Source organism: Megascapheus bottae, chromosome 22 (genome assembly GCF_031878675.1).
Source record: "Megascapheus bottae isolate mThoBot1 chromosome 22, mThoBot2.hap1, whole genome shotgun sequence".
Classification (NCBI taxonomy): domain Eukaryota; kingdom Metazoa; phylum Chordata; class Mammalia; order Rodentia; family Geomyidae; genus Megascapheus; species Megascapheus bottae.
This window is the reverse complement of record NC_143530.1, coordinates 16,293,347-16,312,605: the sequence shown is the minus strand read 5'-3', so window position 1 is coordinate 16,312,605 and position 19,259 is coordinate 16,293,347. Positions and strand designations below refer to the sequence as shown.

The 19,259-nt window shown below is 43.0% G+C and overlaps 6 protein-coding genes and 2 non-coding genes across 9 annotated transcripts; 1 reads left to right on the top strand and 7 right to left on the bottom strand.

The window, feature by feature from the left end:
• Positions 1–1,202: 1,202 nt before the first annotated feature.
• On the bottom strand, positions 1,203–1,915 carry H1-5 (H1.5 linker histone, cluster member). Of its 2 annotated transcripts, XM_090356213.1 has the most exons (2): positions 1,379–1,915; positions 1,203–1,339 (listed from the first exon to the last, which is right to left on the bottom strand). In XM_090356213.1, the coding sequence occupies exons 1-2, from the start codon at positions 1,913–1,915 to the stop codon at positions 1,235–1,237; spliced, it is 642 nt and encodes a 213-aa protein (XP_090212339.1). In that variant the 3' UTR covers positions 1,203–1,234. The 2 variants fall into 2 exon arrangements, with proteins under 2 accessions (XP_090212339.1, XP_090212338.1); XM_090356212.1 differs by having other exon boundaries at positions 1,203–1,915.
• A 1,578-nt stretch (positions 1,916–3,493) lies between these two features.
• LOC150048144 (histone H3.1-like) lies at positions 3,494–3,989 on the bottom strand. Its single transcript, XM_090356226.1, has one exon. The coding sequence runs from the start codon at positions 3,987–3,989 to the stop codon at positions 3,579–3,581; it is 411 nt and encodes a 136-aa protein (XP_090212352.1). The 3' UTR covers positions 3,494–3,578.
• Positions 3,990–7,234: 3,245 nt separating this feature from the next.
• LOC150048143 (histone H3) lies at positions 7,235–7,755 on the bottom strand. The gene has a single exon (XM_090356225.1). The coding sequence runs from the start codon at positions 7,738–7,740 to the stop codon at positions 7,330–7,332; it is 411 nt and encodes a 136-aa protein (XP_090212351.1). The 5' UTR covers positions 7,741–7,755; the 3' UTR covers positions 7,235–7,329.
• A 912-nt stretch (positions 7,756–8,667) lies between these two features.
• On the bottom strand, positions 8,668–9,196 carry LOC150048142 (histone H2A type 1-D). Its single transcript, XM_090356227.1, has one exon. The coding sequence runs from the start codon at positions 9,117–9,119 to the stop codon at positions 8,727–8,729; it is 393 nt and encodes a 130-aa protein (XP_090212353.1). The 5' UTR covers positions 9,120–9,196; the 3' UTR covers positions 8,668–8,726.
• Positions 9,197–9,419: 223 nt separating this feature from the next.
• LOC150048141 (histone H2B type 1-H-like) lies at positions 9,420–9,815 on the top strand. The gene has a single exon (XM_090356231.1). The coding sequence runs from the start codon at positions 9,420–9,422 to the stop codon at positions 9,798–9,800; it is 381 nt and encodes a 126-aa protein (XP_090212357.1). The 3' UTR covers positions 9,801–9,815.
• Positions 9,816–12,151: 2,336 nt separating this feature from the next.
• On the bottom strand, positions 12,152–12,223 carry Trnam-cau (transfer RNA methionine (anticodon CAU)). The gene has a single exon. It is a non-coding gene; the product is annotated as a tRNA-Met (tRNA).
• A 299-nt stretch (positions 12,224–12,522) lies between these two features.
• Positions 12,523–12,593, bottom strand: Trnag-gcc (transfer RNA glycine (anticodon GCC)). Its single transcript has one exon. It is a non-coding gene; the product is annotated as a tRNA-Gly (tRNA).
• Positions 12,594–17,497: 4,904 nt separating this feature from the next.
• Positions 17,498–18,439, bottom strand: LOC150048138 (olfactory receptor 2B2). The gene has a single exon (XM_090356192.1). The coding sequence runs from the start codon at positions 18,437–18,439 to the stop codon at positions 17,498–17,500; it is 942 nt and encodes a 313-aa protein (XP_090212318.1).
• Between the last annotated feature and the right edge of the window lie 820 nt (positions 18,440–19,259).

Sequence of the window (19,259 nt, the reverse complement as noted above, 5' to 3'; positions counted from 1 at the left end):
TGACTACTGACTTTAAAATCAGATGTGTGCTAAGTAAAATAAGCACAATAAAGCCCACATTTTCGGTGTCATAAAGGAATTCGATAGCGTTGGGCACTGTCGGGTCAGGAGACCTGTTTGTAATCCTAGCTACTCAGTAGGCTGAGAAGATCTGACCATTTTGTTTTGAAGCCAGCCTGGGAAGGAAAGCCATTGAGACTCACTCATCTCCAGCTAACTACCAAACTTCAGGAGGACTGACACCAAAGGGAAAAGATAGCTGATAATCTCATTCAAAACCTCAGAACACAATGTATGTTGTGAATAAATTACTATTTATCTCCCAAATAGCATAAATATATACATATATATATATTTTTTTTTTTGCTAATACCCGTGCTCGAACTCTGTATGTGGGTGCTGTTCCTGAGCTTCATTTGCTCAAGGATAGTGCTCTAGCGCTGGTAGTTTTTACGATCGATAAGATGAAGTCTTATGGAGTTTTCTAGGCTGGTTGACTTTGAACTTGTGTCCTCAAGATCTCAGCCTCTTGAGTAACTGGGATTACAGGCGTCGAACTCAGCTTCGGTCTTTAGTTGTCTTTGGGCTACCTCTAAGAGATTAAAGATTTTTCTTTGGACAGCGAGAAGCCTAGCCAGTCACAAGCAAACGATTTGTTGACTTTGGGCTTGCCTGTGTCTGGGTGGAACAACTTCACCCCGTTACAGATTCACGACTAACTCTCCTTGAGGCTGGGATCACGGTTCCTTCCGTGCCTTGGAACTGACTTGTGTGCTTTAGGTAAAGCTGATTCAATTTCCGGTAGTAGTGAGGACATGCCTCTTGAGATGGACAATCTATTGTCCCGCCCAGGCACGGCAGCAGGGAGGCAGGGAAAAAGAACCAGTTTGTCCTTCGGACTTCCCGCGAATGGGGACTTGTTTGCCAGCTCCGCCCAAGAAAACCTAAAGTTAAAGCCGAAACCAAACTGGCTTCCAACATTAAAAGTCCCTCCTTTCAGGCCAAATCACTAAGGCAGTCACCCCAAAGATTGAACCAGACAAGCCAATTAGAATGCAGCGCGGGACTTTTGAAACCAGAAACATCCCCAGTGGAGGAACGAACTGGATCGCAAACACAAGTTGACAGTTCACCAGCGTGAGAATTAGTGCACAGCCATTTGGTGAGTTCTCTGGGTGGCTCTGAAAAGAGCCTTTGGGGCTTTGTAGCTGGGTCTCACATGCCACAGGCCGACTTACTTCTTCTTGGGAGCCGCCTTCTTGGCTTTGGGAGCCTTGGGCTTTGCTGCCTTTGGCTTGGAAGCTTTGGGCTTGGGAGCCTTTGGCTTCACTGCCTTCGGCTTGGCTGGGCTCTTCGCCGCCTTCTTTGGCTTGGCAGCAGCTTTAGCCTTCTTCGGACTCTTCGCTACTTTCTTCACACCAGCCGCCGCAGGCTTCTTCGCCTTCTTAGGAGTTTTTTTCACCGCCTTCTTGGCTGCGGCAGCCTTCTTGGGCTTCTTAGGCGTGGAACCCGCTGCCTTCTTGGGCTTAGCCGCGCCCGCCTTCTTGGCCTTGGGCTTGGCTTCCCCAGAGGCAGCCTTCTTGTTGAGCTTGAAGGAGCCGGAGGCGCCGGTGCCCTTGGTCTGCACCAGGGTGCCTTTGCTTACCAGGCTCTTCAGCCCCAGCTTGATGCGGCTGTTGTTCTTCTCCACGTCGTAACCACCAGCAGCCAACGCTTTCTTGAGCGCGGCCAGGGAGAGGCCATTACGCTCTTTGGAGGCTGCCACAGCTTTAGTGATGAGCTCTGAGACAGGAGGCCCGGTCGCCTTGCGCTTAGCTGCTCCGGAGCCAGAAGCCTTCTTCGCTGCCTTCTTCTTGGCCGGGGACTTCTCCACCGGGGCCGGGGCGGCAGTCTCAGCAGGAGCGGTCTCCGACATGGCAATGTGAGAAACTGCCAGGAGAGAAGTCACTCAAGAACTAGAGAGCAAGTTTTGAAATGCTGCTCCGCTCCAACACAGAGCTTATATAAGGCGGCGCTGGCCTGTGATTGGTGGAGCGTCCAATCCACCGCCTTTGAGTCAAGGTTGCTGATTGTCGGACTCCCGAACTGTGTTTGTTAGTCTTCAAAATTGGACTAAATGCTGAAAATAACCGCACAGAATTTGGTGCTTTGAAGCTCCAAAGGTGGAGAAAAGCCTCCAGGTTCACCTACTTGTTTGTGTTTTTATGAATCGCACGCAACTGATGAAAAATATGTTTTAAAATCCCTTCAGTTTTTCCTAAGAACCCACCAATTTTGGGACCTAGTGCTAATTAGCTGCTTATTGCGGTAAATTTATGCTAAATATCCTGTGAACACTATTTAAAAGTCTTTCCATTAGCTTAGCCCTTGATTTAGGCAACTATAAAGAAAGTAGATTTCTCCGTTTGGGCATAAACTTCGTTTATAAGTGTAGTAACTAACACAGGCACAAGGTTGCCTCTAGTCTGAAATTAGCAACACAGACTTTAAAAACCTGTTCTGCCTCTTGTGTATTTCCATGTGCAGCTCTTTTTATTAAGAGAATGAAATTCGGAAAGCTCCGTTGTTAAATAATATATTTTTTCCACATTGCAGGAGAAAGAATACCACTGACTTCCAGAAAACAGTCCCCTGAAATTGGGTGTTTTCTAATTCAATTGTTAGTTTCTGGGCAACTCCATTAAAAGAGAGCACAAAACACGTCTTTTAGATAATCGACTTTAGAAAACAATTCTAAAATCTGCAGAGATTATTCAATATCTTCTCGAGATAAACCAAAATTTTGATGGGCTTTCTAAAATTTTCCCAGTGCTCACAGGGACAACTCCATTAAGGTGTACTAAGTGTCATGACCAAGAACTATTCTATAAGCAGCCATGATCTATCAATATGAGTACTTTGGTGTGTTTATATACAAATAGGTTGGTATAGTTAGCTGTGTGACTGGCCTAAGAACGATGGCATTAAGAGAAACAAAGGCTCAAAAGCATTTGGGAAAACAGAAGTAAAGCAATGAGGTGTGATGTAAGACTTACTATTTTAGACAAAAATGGGAAATGTTCAGAATTTTTGTGCAGCATGATAAAGGAGACTGACATTAATTCAAATCTAATCTGTAGAGGACTTTGGAGCCGTTGGCAAATTCAGACAGTAGCTTGCTTTTATGTGAACCTACAGCTACGGATTTTCAAATATGAAAATATCGCTGAATCTTGCAAAGCCGTAGTATCAAGGGAGTAGGCTTTCCCCAAAAGCAAAATATAACAAAATTCTAAGCCTAAGCCCATGTTTTAAAGCATGAAATTCCATTTTCCAATTTTAAGGGATAAGGAATTACTGTTTTCTGCTGTACAACCTGAGGTATGTGACATCCTGAAATGTGAATACATCTGCCTTCAGATAATGGCAAAATCTGGGCAGCATTAAGCCTGAAATTGCTACCTAAGACTTTGCTGGATTATCTTGGAAACTAGGTTTGCATATACGGGTTAACTAACAGCATGGGGCCAAGTGTAGAGCTCCATTGTGACAACTGAGGGGCTCTGAAAAGAGCCTTTAAGTTTGTTGAGAAACAATCTCTACGCTCTCTCTCCACGAATACGGCGCGCCAGCTGAATGTCTTTTGGCATGATAGTCACACGCTTGGCGTGAATAGCGCAGAGGTTAGTGTCCTCAAAGAGGCCAACCAGATAAGACTCGCAAGCCTCCTGCAGCGCCATCACGGCAGAACTCTGGAAGCGCAAGTCGGTCTTGAAATCTTGCGCGATTTCGCGCACCAGCCGCTGAAATGGTAGCTTTCGAATCAGCAGCTCAGTGGACTTCTGATAACGGCGAATTTCCCGCAAGGCTACGGTACCAGGCCGGTAGCGGTGAGGCTTCTTCACGCCGCCAGTAGCTGGCGCGCTCTTACGGGCGGCTTTGGTAGCCAACTGCTTTCGGGGCGCTTTGCCACCAGTAGACTTGCGAGCGGTCTGCTTGGTACGAGCCATGAGTACAGAAACTCAAGAACGAAAGAGATATAAGCCTAACTTAGTGCAGAAGTGTCGCTATTTATAGCCTGCCTCGCGTTCTGATTGGACAAAATACTGATGACGTAAGTCCAAAATGAACCAATCCCTTCCTTTCACAGAATTGGCTTTGTTACACCCTAGAATGCATAAGAAAAATTTGCCTGTACATTGACCTGTGAGGAATTCTACGTTCTTTCAAGAGCTTTACGTATTCCCTGTGCTTAAACTCCAAGAAAACGTGGGATTTAGAATCAAAACTGCTTCGGATCATATAAAAAGGCCATCTGTGATGGCATAGACATTTACGAAAATATGTACGAAGAAAATAAATTGATAGAAATTGGTGTTATTGCAGTGTAATAGACTCTGCCATAGTATTCAGATCTTGACCACATTAAACTAGTTCAGATTATAATGGCTGGTCAACACTTTCTATAAAGATCACTTAAGACTTTATAAGTAGTGAACCTTCCTGGTATTTACCCCTTGCTTTTTGGGCGCAGGAGCAAGTGATGTGAGCTTTTGCTCAATTTCCCAAACGGGTGATTTGGCCCGGTTTTGAGTATTAAGGTACAGCAATGATGAAAGGAATATGAAACTATAAAATAAGTTGGTGAACACGTGCAATAAACTAATTTTAAAGGAGTGTCTACAGCGTTTAGCAGCTTTTTTTTTTTTTGGCGTGGTCCTTGGAGCTGGTGAGCTATTATGCTAAATGGTGGTTTGGGACACCAGTCCACCTTAAACGGTGACTCCCGTAGGGCTGTAGCGCTTAGAGCACATTTGAGGCTGGAACCGTCCCGCGCGAGTTTGCTCGGCGGCGAGAAAGACCAAAAGGCAGGCAAGGGAAGGCGGGGCCGGCTAGGCGCCGCCGTTCCCCCATTCCTTCGCCACCCCCACGAGTGGCCTGAGGCTATGGGAAAGGCTGGAAGACAAACTTTGGATCTGCGTTTCTGCCGCGCCAATCGGACCTGATTGAGAACTAAGCGCGGCTAAAGTGTTAGCTTGATTTCTGCTGCCCACGTTTTACCAATAGAAAAATAAAGGGAAGACTTGCCTAAGCTGTAGATTCTAACGAGTGTATTTGCTCACACATCCTTTTAATTAATCCTTTCACTATCTAATATTTATTCTGTACCCTTGGTAGGTCTTTTTTTCCCTCCTTTAATCTGTCTTCCCCCCTTCGTTATTATCTGTCCACCCCCTTCCTTATTATATCTTCACTATGGGTCTTCTCATCTTTCTTAACAATGGTTTACTTTTTCATTAATTTTTCCTTTTATTCCTTCATTTGCCACTTTTTTCTGTTGAAGTATTTGAGCATTCATAGTGAGAAGTTATTGATGCTGTTTTAGGAATGATAGCTTTTACTGTGCATTTCTGGGGAGAGTAGTGAAGAAAATTTTCTGCTCAAAGGTCCCCATTGAATCCGTACTTTCTGTATAGAAGGTAATCATGGGTACTTCAAATTAAATTTAAATTTAAAAGTAAATTTAATCGTGGGCACTTAAATTTAACTAAAATGCACAGTGATGAGTATTCCAGGAAAAAATTAACTAGAATGCCCAGGGATGAGTATTCCATGAAAAAAAAAAAAGTGTTTTAAAGGCCTAGTCCTAGGTTATTTCCAGCTTTGCAATTACCCTCTGACGTTGTGTTGTCTTTTTCCAGGTATCTGACTCTGCCTTTCAATGTAACTGACAATTTTCTTTTGCTCAGGCCTTTCCTTGTCTTATCTCAAATATAGTATTGCTTGCCTTTTAGATTTCACTGCGTTTTCTTATTTACTTCATGAAGAAATTTCAAATTTTATGTGCATGAAAGCTAATGGTCCACTGATGAACCCATTCTTGATTGATCTCTTAAATTTATCTCAGCATTTCTCTTCCCGTACAAGTAGTAAGAACCCAAACAACATACCACCTCATTAAATAGCAAGTATTTTTTGTTGTAGTTTTTTTTGTTTTGTTTTGTTTTTGTGGGTCATGGGGCTTGATCTTGGCCTGGGCACTGTCCCTGAGCTTTCCAGCTCAAGGCTACTGCTCTACCCCTGGGCCAGGGTGTTATCCCTGAGCTCCTCAGCTCAAGGCTACCACCCTACCCTTTGAGTCAAGCCCCACTCCCTGTTTTCTAGATGTTAACTGGAGAAAAGTCTCAGGTCTTTTTGTGCCCAAGCTGGCTTTGAACCTTGATCCTCAGATCTCAGCCTCCTGAGAAGCTAGGATTACAGGCATGAGCCACCTCACTGGCCACCAGTGTTATTTCCAATGTCCCCCCCTTAACCCCATGTAGTTTAGTTTAGCCTTGGGTATGTTATATACCCTAGAGTAGTATGGAATTTGCCACTTCTCTGCCTCTATCTCCCAAATGTTGGAATTACAAACATGTGCCAGCACATAGAACTTACAAAACAACCTTTCTTGAATCAGTTATTTAAATGGAAATATTACAAGCTGAAATCAAAAGAAAATGATTTTTACAATATTGACATGATTTCCGTAAAGTCATGGATGACTTGTTTCTTTTTTGGCTGGTCATGGGGCTTGAGCTGGTGACCTGGGTGTTGTCCCTGAGCTCTTTTGCTCAAGATTTGGAGCTTTATCACAGTTCAACTTCTAGTAGTTAATTGGAGATGAGTCACACGGACTTTTCCTTTTTTCAAACCAGGGCTGGTTTTGAACACAGGAGCCTCAGATCTCAGCCTCCTGAGTAGCTAAAATTATAGGCATGACCCACCAGGGCCTACCTGCTGGGAACCAAATAGCTGTTACTATGACAGCCAGAAACTATAAGTTTCTGTAAACTAAAAGAACTTAGTAACTAAGACTCTGTAAACTGAATTAGTTATTGTTCCTACTACCTTTCCCAATGGCCCAACTGCAATATCCTGATGGGTAAAAAATAACTTGATGTATATATCCAAAGCTAGCTCTGAAGCTTGATAGAATCAAGCAGCTGTTACAGGCATGAGCTCACGCACAGTAGGTTGAATCTTGAGACAGGAAGGGGCAAGTATTTAACAGAAAAATCATTACGGCACACAGTTCACTGGTTCTTTTATAGCCACAGGATATGGATGGGAAGTGAAAATGAGAAAGCCTGAAACGCATGTGGGAAATCTATGTGTACTTCCTTGTTGAAAAGACCAAGATACTTTTCATTAAGTTTTCAATTTCATTCACCAAGTGACACCCGATTCCGAAAATCTGGGCTTCTCAACCACATCGACATCCCGGCTTTTGTCCTGCGTAACAGCCTTTTACTGAGAATAGAAGTGGCTCTGAAAAGAGCCTTTGGGACAGAACTCTGTGGGCTTAGTTTAAGCACGTTCGCCACGGATGCGCCGCGCCAGCTGGATGTCTTTGGGCATGATAGTCACCCGCTTGGCGTGGATGGCGCACAAGTTGGTGTCCTCAAACAGACCCACCAGGTACGCCTCGCTCGCCTCCTGCAGCGCCATCACAGCCGAGCTCTGGAAGCGCAGGTCCGTCTTGAAGTCCTGCGCGATCTCGCGCACCAGCCGCTGGAACGGCAGCTTGCGGATCAGCAGCTCCGTCGACTTCTGGTAGCGCCGGATCTCGCGCAGCGCCACGGTGCCGGGCCGGTAGCGGTGGGGCTTCTTCACGCCGCCGGTGGCCGGCGCGCTCTTGCGAGCGGCCTTGGTGGCCAGCTGCTTGCGGGGCGCTTTGCCGCCGGTGGACTTGCGAGCAGTCTGCTTAGTACGAGCCATAGTTAACCACCTTGTCCTCTGGGAGCAAGTAAATAGGAGCGGTGCCGCTACCGCTATTTATAGCAGCGATCAGATCCTGATTGGTCAATACTGCAACAGGGCTATCCTGATTGGTTCTTAGTCTATCCTTAATTTGTTTTCCGCCTTTGGAACGATCGTTTCCCCTGCTGTCAATTTGCGTTCGTTTTCTAGGATTTTGATTGCCCCAATGTAAAGATTAGACCTGAAAAATTAGTGGTAGTTCAACTATTCTTGAAAACAAATAGGTAAATTGTGAGTTGATGGAGCATTCTTTTGAAATTAGTAAGTAGTCGCAGTTTTCAATTCCCTAAGTCAAACTGAGTAAAAGCTTCTTGGACATCACCTTTGGTCTCCATTTTCCCCTCCCGACCCTCTTTAAGTGGATCAATGTAGTTTGTATAACTACATCATACGTTTCATAACTACGTTTAATGACCTAAGCAGTTATAAAAATTGTTCTAGTACAATTAAATCCTTGGAACATAAAGTATTTTGCTTAGTACGGTATGAAAGGGGATCTTGTTTGATTAAATTGTAAGTATGGTATTTGATAGCTGATTTTTAATGTTGCAGCCAAATGGTAACCTGCATTTTATTTAAATCATATATGCGTGTAGTGACGAAATGTTTATTAAAATATGGTTTCCGAGTAAGTTATTGTATAAAATACAAGCTAGGAGAAAAGTTTGAGATGTGCAAGGAATGTCAGGTTGTCTTTCTCAATGCAAGAGTCCCAGCGACTAAGATGGCAACAGGAACACCCCACCCAGTACGTGTAGTGCGATGCTTTTGTACTGTGAACAATGCTGGAGGGCATTGAACTAAACAAACCGCGGATTTAAGCGGTCTTTACATTTTCGACCCAGATATGTGAAGTCAAGGTAAAGTGTTGAGTTCTTTCACAGAAGTGGTGAGTGGCTCTGAAAAGAGCCTTTGGTTTTAGTTCTAGTTTTAAAGTACAGAGCTTATTTGCCTTTAGCCTTGTGATGGCTTTCGGTTTTCTTGGGCAGCAGCACGGCCTGGATGTTGGGCAGGACTCCGCCCTGGGCGATGGTGACCTTGCCCAGCAGCTTGTTGAGCTCCTCGTCGTTGCGGATGGCCAGCTGCAGGTGGCGCGGGATGATGCGGGTCTTCTTGTTGTCGCGGGCCGCGTTGCCAGCCAGCTCCAGGATCTCGGCAGTCAGGTACTCCAGCACCGCCGCCAGGTACACCGGGGCGCCGGCTCCGACGCGCTCGGAGTAGTTGCCCTTGCGGAGCAGGCGGTGGACACGGCCCACGGGGAACTGCAGGCCGGCTCGGGAAGAGCGGGTCTTGGCCTTGGCGCGAGCCTTTCCTCCCTGCTTGCCACGTCCAGACATGATGACTGCGCGCTTACTCCGAAAACAGTGAGTGGCTAGCAGTTGTTCTAAGTGTACTTTTTATAGACGAATTTGGGCGCGAAAAAGAAGCTGAGCCATTGGCTAAAATTGTATTGCAGCTTCAGAAAATGCTAATGAGGTTTTTGACACATAGACTCTCATTGGATAAAAGTGACAATGATGTCATGAAATATCATCCAATAAGAATAGGATATTACTTCACCTCATTTGCATGTGAGCGTCTAAATAAAGAGGACGAACTGCCTTCCCTGTTGTACCTATTCTTTCTTACTGTTAGTTATGCCTGACCCAGTGAAGTCCGCTCCCGCGCCCAAGAAGGGCTCGAAGAAGGCCATAACTAAGGCCCCGAAGAAGGACGGCAAGAAGCGCAAGCGCAGCCGCAAGGAGAGCTACTCGGTGTACGTGTACAAGGTGCTGAAGCAGGTCCACCCCGACACCGGCATCTCGTCCAAGGCCATGGGCATCATGAACTCGTTCGTGAACGACATCTTCGAGCGCATCGCGGGCGAGGCGTCTCGCCTGGCGCACTACAACAAGCGCTCGACCATCACGTCGCGGGAGATCCAGACTGCCGTGCGGCTGCTGCTGCCCGGAGAGCTGGCCAAGCACGCTGTGTCCGAGGGCACCAAGGCCGTCACCAAGTACACCAGCTCCAAGTGAGTCTGCTCTCTGGACGAGAGCAGTCTCCGTTCGCACCCCAAAGGCCCTTTTCAGAGCCACCCACCTTCTCAAAAGAAAGGCTTGCAGTTCACTTGAAATGAGCTTCTTTCCATGTTGAGCGGAAAGAAGCTTGGCGTTTCGCTTTGATATCATCCTCAAAGCTCGGGGTTTGTTATAGGTGAGTTGAAGGCGGGATATGCACTGTGGCTAGGCATCGGTTTGAAAAGCCCTCCACGAGCCTCCAGTTGGTCAGATACCGCTCACCCGTTATAAATCTTGAAAAGTAAGACGGCTTTTCTCCTGCGTAGTTCGCTGAGTTTTAGCGCCAAGACCTTTTTAAAATTCAAATCCTGGCTGCAGTTAGCTCGCGGTAAATGCCAGTGACTATGGTCTCAGCGGAGAATTCAAGTGGGTGGAAATAAAGGTGAAGAAAACTCATAAAATGCTGAACAAGTAACCCCCCTCCCCTCTCCTTTAAAAAAAAAATCAGATTCCCTGAGCAGGGGCAGGATTGGGAGGTGAGGTGAGGGATTGATGTAACATTCGGTCCCAGATTGGAAAGTTTTCAATAAAGAATCCTGCAGCTCAAGAATCCTGAGTTTATAGAAAATAGGACGCCAGCAAATACCAAGTATCATTGAAAACCTAAAGCGTTGGCTACGAACGCTTTCTTTACGAAGTGGGAGGATGCCCCATCTCTAAGAAAGTCTTGCGCCAATCAGCCACCAGCTCCCAAATCGTGCTAACAGCATTGTGGAATGTGAGACATACACAGACCTATCGTTTACTTTCCAAAGTTGAGTTTCCCTTCCCAACTTCTTTGCCTGTCCGTTAAGGCTGGGTGCATTGGGCTTGGCGCGAGGTCAGTTAAAAGAATCTGGTCTCCAGGCCTTAAGGGAAGGTCAGTTTTTTAAAAACCAAGTAGTGTCTTCCTGTCTCCAAATAATTGTCAAAACAGAAGGGTGTTTGTGCTTCAGCTTTGTTTTTGCTCCGAAATACAGTCAAGCAACAGTGTATTTTCAAGTGAAAGCTATGTAAGCATTTTTGTTTATTTCAAATAAAATATATTTGTATTATTTGTCATTAATACTATCCATCTATACCACGCTATCTTCTGTACTGGGTAGTCCAATAGAAATATACTTGTTTTGTTCTAAAAAAAAAAAAAAGAATCTGGTCTCGTATTCCTGAATTTGACATCACTTTTCACTCCTTTTTCCTCTCTTTCCGTAAAATATCAGCTGAGCATGATCGTCGTCTGTGGGTTTTGTAAAAGTGTTGCCCTTTTCTGCCATCTTGTGGCAAAAGAAAAGTAGAAGCATAAATTCAAGATGTTTCAGACACAGAATGAAAGGCTTCCTTTGAACTGACAACTAGGTAGAATAGGGTTACTAGTCATTTCCTTCATCTCCAGGATTTGAATCAGTCAGAGAGGGAAGGGGAAAGATAAGTGAAAAATTGGGTAGAAGGATATAGTTTTTTTTTTAAATTCTGCTCAGAGCTCTTTCAACCAAAAAAAAAATACGAATACAAAATCAAAAGCTGTAGTCTACAATAAATAACAGCGAGAATACATTTGGTTCTCAAAATAATATCCAAGGTTTCTTGTAAACCTGAATACCGCCCCCCCCCAAAAAAAAATCCTAACTAATGAGAGCACTGATTTTTTTATGCTGCCACTTGAAGATGGCCCTGTCTTAATGAGCTGCAATCCAGGCCCTTTAATTAGCTCTTACAGATTTATAGAATCACAGAACTGGAGACTTGAGAACAGAAGGGAGGAAGAGAGAGAGATGGAGAGGAGAGGGGAGAAAAGGTGAAGAAAAGGGGGAAACTCTATCTCCAAATACAATGCTATTGATGATATGCTATTATTGTTGATATTATATAATAGATGATATTGATGATATTATGGGACTTAAGAAATCAGAAATCGTGGCTTTTAACTAATACCAAGTCACTAGTGCCTAAGATATGCCTGACGACCCAGGTTGTGTTCAACGTACAAGGTAAACCACAGTACCCACATTTACTTCCTATAGAAAAGATTATCTTATATAAAGTATAATACAATACACCACATATTGCATAGGAATAGTTGTTTTAAAAAACATATATCCCGTTTAGCTGAAATTCTAAAGCAGTAATTAGCTAACCGAAGGGCTCTTTTTAACAGCAAATTTACTTTCTTGCTACAATTTGGAAACCAAAACACTGAAATATTCAATGCTAGTATTAATTCCCTGCTTTCTGAGATAGAACATACGTTGGGCATCATATTTGGCTGTGGCTTTGATGTTCAGAAAACAGGAATTGTAGTTCAAAATGTTTTTCCTTCAAAAAGACACGCTTAGCAGAGGATGGTTTCGATCCATCGACCTCTGGGTTATGGGCCCAGCACGCTTCCGCTGCGCCACTCTGCTAGTGCTTGCTGAAGCCTTCAGAAGTAAGCTTTTCAATACATTGTTATGTAATGGCTGGCTGTACTTTTTTTCCTCTTCCATACTTCAGCTAAGAATAAGTTCAGGAAACTCTGAATCCAATTATTCTGCAACAGAATCAATGCTTTTAAAAACATCTTGTAAAAATACTGACTTTTTCTTATGAGGCAACTTGTGTTCTTTAGTTTGTAGTTTGAAAAAATGAATATAGTAGCAAAATAATAATGAGAACATGAATTTCCCTTCAGAAGTGGAAGGGCAAAGTCAGGAAAACAGGTGCGTGCATTGGCCGGGAATCGAACCCGGGCCTCCCGCGTGGCAGGCGAGAATTCTACCACTGAACCACCAATGCCCATGACTCCCTGCTTCTTTCTAATCTTATGTGTTTATTTTGCCTATTACAAGTCTTTCTACTGTTCTTGCTTCAATCGTTTAAAAAAAGATATCTCTTACTCGTTAAGTAAAACTTCATAATCTCCCCCCTCTTTAATGAAAATGTTTTTGAACAAAACTTTTTACCACAAGTTCAAAGGGTTCTGGACAGGGCACAGCGATGGACCGCGCGCAGGAGGCCGCATTCCCATTGGCTGGGACAGTGTGGGTGACTTCGGGTCGGGACGCGGGCGCAGGGACTTCCTGGGTTCCCGGGCCAGCGGGGCCTGCGGGGCATCTACCCCGGGAATGTCCCCGGGAACTCGCCCTCGGCAAATAGAAACCTAGTGCCGCCGGCTACCGGTATCCCCAAAGAAAACAGGGGGCCTTAGGCGCGGGGGGGCGGCGGGGTGGGGGTGGGGCGTTGATTTTGGAATCTTCCTTCCAGAAAAGATCTTCTTAATTTCCTCCATAAAGGCGCAGTCATGACAGCCATGCACATATAAAAACGAACGTGTGCTTAAAGATTCGGTGCTACATCCAGGAGGTAATTGGGGATGGTATTATTACCAGTTCAAAGCAGAATTCCAAGAACAGGCGTTATTCGACCAGAGGATCAGATATTTCCAGACGAACGTGTAAATGAGGTCAAACCAGCCTTTTTTACCTTTGACACAAGTAAAACCGAGATGTCGAGTCACCTGTCAAGAAGGGGCGCTTTCCCTCCAGCCCTCTCCCCCAAAGGAGAGTGGGGAACTTCAGCCTTGAATTCTTCCAAAAAAAGAAAAAGAAAGAAATGGAAGGAAGGAAATTCCCACCCCCACCCCCCACCCCCACCCAGAAAAAGCTTTTTAAGATATCTGTAATCCTAGCTATTCAGGAGGCTGAGAGATGACGATTGAGGCTCCAGACTAGGCAGACAAATCGCAGAGACTATCTCCAACCATGAAAAAGCCAGTACTGGAGGCATAGCTCAAGTGGCAGAGCGCCAAGCAATGAAGGAAAAACTTGAGGGTGAAAGGTCTTGAACTAAAGTCCCAGTACTAGCATTAAATAAGTGGGGAGCGGGGGCGGGTGAATACACCACGGGTACTAGGTGTGGGGGTACATGCCTATAATTGCAGCTACTCAGGAATCCAAGGTAGGTGGATTGCAGTCTGATGCCACCCCAGGCAAAAGTGGAGGACTGTTTAAAAGACTGAATATGGTTCGGAGCCAACCAAGACAGAAAAGTCCCTCCTACTCTTGTGTCCAATTAATCACCCAAAACTCAGAAATGGCTCAAGTGGCAGAGCTAATCTGAGCACAAGGGACAGTGACCAGATTTCAAGCCCCGGGACTAGCACAGAACAAACAAAGAAAGCCAACACAACAAAAGTCTATCAAATTATGTGCTACAATGATCAAATCATTTTGCATTATTTCCGTAAATATCAATGTAAGAAATCCTGCTCTATTTTGTCTGTCTCAAAAAAATAATCAACGCGTGCTGCAATATTGATGGCATATTTCCTTTTTTACTCAATTCAAACACTTTCTAGGTTTATTTTAAAATTGTATTTGTCCTAGGTGTTATTTGGATACTTATTTCCAAACGTTTGAAAATATGGACAATTTTTTCACATACCTTCTCTTACTGCTATCCGATTTAATTTGTACTGTCATTAGAGAACACAATATATGGTTCTTGAATCGTTTTAAATGTATTGTGAAATATTTTAGAGCTTAGAACATGGTCTATCATGGTTAAAGTCCCATGCACACCTGGAAAGCAGATATATTCTGCTGATATTGAATGAAATCTTTGTAAATATCAAGTAGATCACTTTAGTTGATATTGTTTGTGTCTTCTATATATTTACTAATTCTTGGTTTACTGTCTATTACTTAGAGAAGTTCTGCAATCTAGTATAGTCATGCACTCCTCTAGTTTTTTTTTGTTTGTTTGTTTCAGATTTTGTGCTTGGAGTTTTCCTATTATGGATATAAATGCTGGATATTCACTGCCCATGTCCCCCATGTACTGAGACCTTCCTCCCTCCCTTCCTCCGTCCCTTTCTTCTTTCTTTCTTACTTTCTTGTGTGCTAATCCTGGGGCTTCAAGTCATGGCCTGGATGCTGTTCCCGAGCTTTTTGCTCATGGTTAACACTATCTCTTGAGCCACCCATCCACTTCAGGCTTTTGGTTGTTAACTGGAGATAAGAGTCTCATAGATTTTCCTGCCTGGGCTATTTTATTAATTGACTGTTAGGTGAGTATATGCAGATCAAAACAAATAGAATTGATTTTCCACCTTACTAATTACATCATATTCTGCAAAAGTATAATGAGAAGTATTTGCGAATTCTACACAGAAGCTAAAGAATAGTGTTCTTATATAAATCCCCCACTATATCAATCTAGAATTCTACAGCATGAAGATAATTTTGTTTTTTTGTTTTAGTTAATGCAAAATAGATTTAAGTGATGTAATACATAACATATATATGAATATGTGAGTTGCCTATAACTCAGAGTAAAATATTTATAGGATTACAATATATACAGCTATATAGCAAACTATAGCAAAATATGCATGCCATTTAGTAATTATTTTTAAATTTACCAATATGCAATATCAGTTAAGTACTCATCTTTCAAAATGCCTCAACATCTATCATTCTCAGTTATCTGCTAACTTTCTCATATTTTTTGCTTTATTTATTTTTATTTTTTTGCCAGTCCTGAAACTTGAACTCAGGGCCTGAGCACTGTCCTTGGACTTTCTCAAGGCCAGAGTTCTATTACTTGAGCCACAGCATCACTTCTGGCTTTTTTTTTTTTTCCTACATATGTGGTACCAAAGAATTGAACCCCGGTCTTTGTGCATGGTAGGCAAACACTTCTTTTTTCCTGACTTGGGGTCTTGCTACTTATCTGAGCCTGCCCTCTAGCTCTAAATATTTTTCAAGGATGTATCCTTGAAAACCAAGATGATAACTTAGCAAAGACAGAGAGCCCTAATAGGCTTCTCCTCAGTAAAGCTTTTAACAGCCCAGGGTTTAAGTGCTGGAAGTGTCCACAGTGCACTGTCATACTCAGCTTCTAATTCTCGAAAAAGATGCATAGTGTTGATTTACAGATAACACCAAAGTTTGCCTCAATAAATCTGGCATGTTATTTATTCAGACTTCACGAATGGCTTTCACTTCATGCTCTTTCATTGGTAGAATTCTTTAGTGGTTTGTCACTGCTTGACAGAGAATTAAAGGAACTCAGTAGAGCAGCTTTATTTATTTTAACAGCACAGCAGTTCTGAAACACTGGTCCCAGCTGAGCAACATCAGCATTTCTTTGGATGTTGTAGAACTGCAAACCCCTCAGGGTCATCTTAGACCTGCTGCATTAGAAACTCTGGTGGGGGAGTCACTCCTAACAATCTCACACATGTTAAAGTTGGAAGATTCACCAAATTGGATGAGAATTACATTGAGACAAAAATGGAAGTGGTTGCTGAAAAGTTTTGAAGAGAACGTTGAATTGTATTTCTTGGTTATTTCATTTTCAGTTTCTCTAGATAGATTTGTGAGAAGAAAGAGACAGTGGAAGACAAAGGAAGACAAAGAAGAAGCAATTAATTTCATTGGAATACATCACAAAATCATCCCACTAAGTAATGCAGTGCATAAATATTTCCTTCAGAACCTTGTTGACTTGTGAACCACTTGCATGAGGCACAAATTACAACGGTGCCACCTCTAGAAAGCGAACATAGCGTTAACAAGCTCTTCATGCACAAGGTAGTAAATTAAACAAGCAGTGAGCAGCATTAGATGTCATGCTTTTGAAAAAAATGATTGTTTTTCCAGTCCTGGGCTTTGAACTCCTTGGGCTTTGTCAAGGCTAGAGCTCTACCACTTGAATGCCATAGTTCCACTTCCAGCTTTTTTCTATGTATGTGGTACTGGTAAGCGCTCTACCACTAGGCCAAACTCCCAGCCTGAAAAAATGATTTTAAAATACAAATGCTTTAGGGGTTAAAAGGAAAAGTATTACTATATATGATTGGGGAGAATTAATTTTAAAATCCCGAAAAGCAGTTACTTGATTCAGAACTGAAATGAAGCATTACTTTTATTTAGCAGGTAATGTAGAAGAAGTCTTCTATTTATGAGAAATAGAAATTACAGGAATGAGAGAATAAAAGGGCTGAATAAAATTATGAAAGAAAATTCATTGTGGATTTTAGTATAGTCCGATGTGAGAATAGTGTTAAAAATTCAACCTAGAGATTATAACTAGAAAGTGAGGCTTTGAGTGGTTCTATAAACTTCTCTTTGATCTACAAAGGTCTGAAAGAAATAGTGTGTGTGTGTGTGTGTGTGTGTGTGTGTGTGTGTGTATATATAATTTTTTTTTACTTATGGAGAAAGGAGGCCAAAACTATGTGTAAAGCTTAAGAAACTAATTTTTTTTTTTTGCCAGTCCTGGGCTTGAGTTCAGGGCCTGAGCACTGTCCTTGGACTTTCTCAAGGCTAGAGCTCTACCACTTGAGCCTCAGCACCACTTCTGGCTTTTATCTATGTATGTGGTACCGAGGAAATGAACCCGGGTCTTCATGCATGCTAGGCAAGCACTTTAACCACTAGGCCAAACTCCCGGCCCAAGAAACTAAATCTTAAGGGTGCACACTTGGCATAACTCATACAAGAACACGTCTCAGGACTTGTGCAACAATTATATTTGAAAAATAGAAAAGTTTTACAGTTTTCTGTCAATCAGTGATATTGTCCTTGAAGCGTATGATCATAGCTCTAAACTTGGTAAGAAAACATCACTTTTGAATTTACATTATTAGGCTAGGCAGACTTTATCCTCCACAAAGCTTGTCATCTGGGCATTTCTTATTTTTTTATTAAAAAGATCCTTGCAATCAGCCTCTGAAAAGCCCCCTTCACCTCTTTATTCCTAAGAGTGTATATGAGGGGGTTCAGCATGGGTGTGATGATTCCATAGAAGAGGGACACCATCTTTCCTCGGTCCTTGGAGTTGGGGGAGGGTGGTTGCAGATACATATAGATGGCAGTGCCATAAAAAAGTGCCACTACAATGAGGTGGGAGCCACACGTTCCAAATGCTTTCCGACGCCCTTCAGCCGACTGTATCCTCAACACTGCTTGAACAATGAAAGCATAGGATATAAGGATAAGTATCACGGGGATTAAAAGAAATAGCACACTGATGAAGAACAGTTCTGCTTCGTTGGCAGTTGTGTCCACGCAGGATAACTTGAGCAGTGCAGGGACTTCACAGAAGAAGTGATCCACTTCTCTGTGGCCACACAGTGGCATGTGCAGTGTCCAAGTGGACTGCAGTACGGAGTTGCTGAAGCCACTCACCCAGGACGCAGCTGCCAACTGGAGGCAGAGCCTCTGATGCATAATAACCGAGTAATGAAGAGGCCGACAAATAGCTATGAACCTGTCGAAGGACATGACACCGAGCAGAAGGCATTCAGTGGAACCCAAGGCTAGGAAAATGAAAAGCTGGGCCACACAACCACTGTAACTGATTACCTTCCTCGTGCTGCAGATATTGATAAGCATCTGTGGGACTGTGCTGGTGGTGTAGCAGAGGTCCAGGAGGGAGAGGTTGGTAAGGAAAAAATACATGGGTGTGTGGAGTTTGGAATCGAGTCGTGACACAAGGATGATTGCCGTATTGCCAAAGATGGTTAAGATATAAGAAACCAGAAACACCACAAAGAGCGGAAGCTCCAGCCATGGTCGATCTGAAAAGCCTAACAGAATGAACTCCTGTGGGAGACTCTCATTTCTCCAAATCATGTTAAATGGTACAACTTTTGGTTCCCTGAAATGAAAAGAAAAGAAGTCTGAATGTGCATAAATGAATATTTATGCACTATACCAGTTATAATCATTTTGGAACACATTTTCATAAATTACCAATCCTGTTTATGTAAAACAATGCATTCATAAAAATGTAAGTATTGGGGGCCGGGAGTTTGGCCTAGTGGTTGAGTGCTTGCCTAGCATGCACGAAGACCCGGGTTCGATTCCTCGGTGCCACATACATACAAAAACAAAAATAAGCCAGAAGTGGTGCTGAGGCTCAAGTGGTAGAGCTCTAGCCTTGAGAAAGTCCAAGGACAGTGCTCAGGCCCTGAGCTCAAGCCCAGGACTGGCAAAAATAAAATAAAAATAAATGTAAAGTATTGGTCCAATATTCCAGAAGTTTATATAACTTGTAACCATTTGTGAACAAAGTGAATTCCCAATGTTAAAAGCATCTAATCAATTTCCATATTCACAGAATTTCCTCATTTTGTGGTCTATTCTTTTTTGTACATGTGTTCTTTCCCTTTCCTACCTGGTACTTCCCTATGAGGCAGGTAAAGATGCTGTTTCCAGAATTTGAATTTGTTTTTGAATTTGAATTTGAATTTCTCCTTATTGCCAATGAGAGACCCAGGTTGTCAGAATTAGTTAAGATATCATCACTTCCTTCTGTTCAAACAAATAAGGGTAGTATCTGTCTAGTGAATTATAAGATGTGATTTAAGGAAACATATCCTTTTACTTTTAGAAATTAATGAAATTTGTCTAGGATTATTTGATGGCATCATATTTTAAGCTGACATCTCTG

Coding starts and splice junctions, on each gene's coding strand:
- H1-5 (XM_090356212.1), bottom strand. CDS start 1,915: ATGTCGGAGACCGCTCCTGCTGAGACTGCCGCCCCGGCCCCGGTGGAG.
- LOC150048144 (XM_090356226.1), bottom strand. CDS start 3,989: ATGGCTCGTACCAAGCAGACCGCTCGCAAGTCTACTGGTGGCAAAGCG.
- LOC150048143 (XM_090356225.1), bottom strand. CDS start 7,740: ATGGCTCGTACTAAGCAGACTGCTCGCAAGTCCACCGGCGGCAAAGCG.
- LOC150048142 (XM_090356227.1), bottom strand. CDS start 9,119: ATGTCTGGACGTGGCAAGCAGGGAGGAAAGGCTCGCGCCAAGGCCAAG.
- LOC150048141 (XM_090356231.1), top strand. CDS start 9,420: ATGCCTGACCCAGTGAAGTCCGCTCCCGCGCCCAAGAAGGGCTCGAAG.
- LOC150048138 (XM_090356192.1), bottom strand. CDS start 18,439: ATGATTTGGAGAAATGAGAGTCTCCCACAGGAGTTCATTCTGTTAGGC.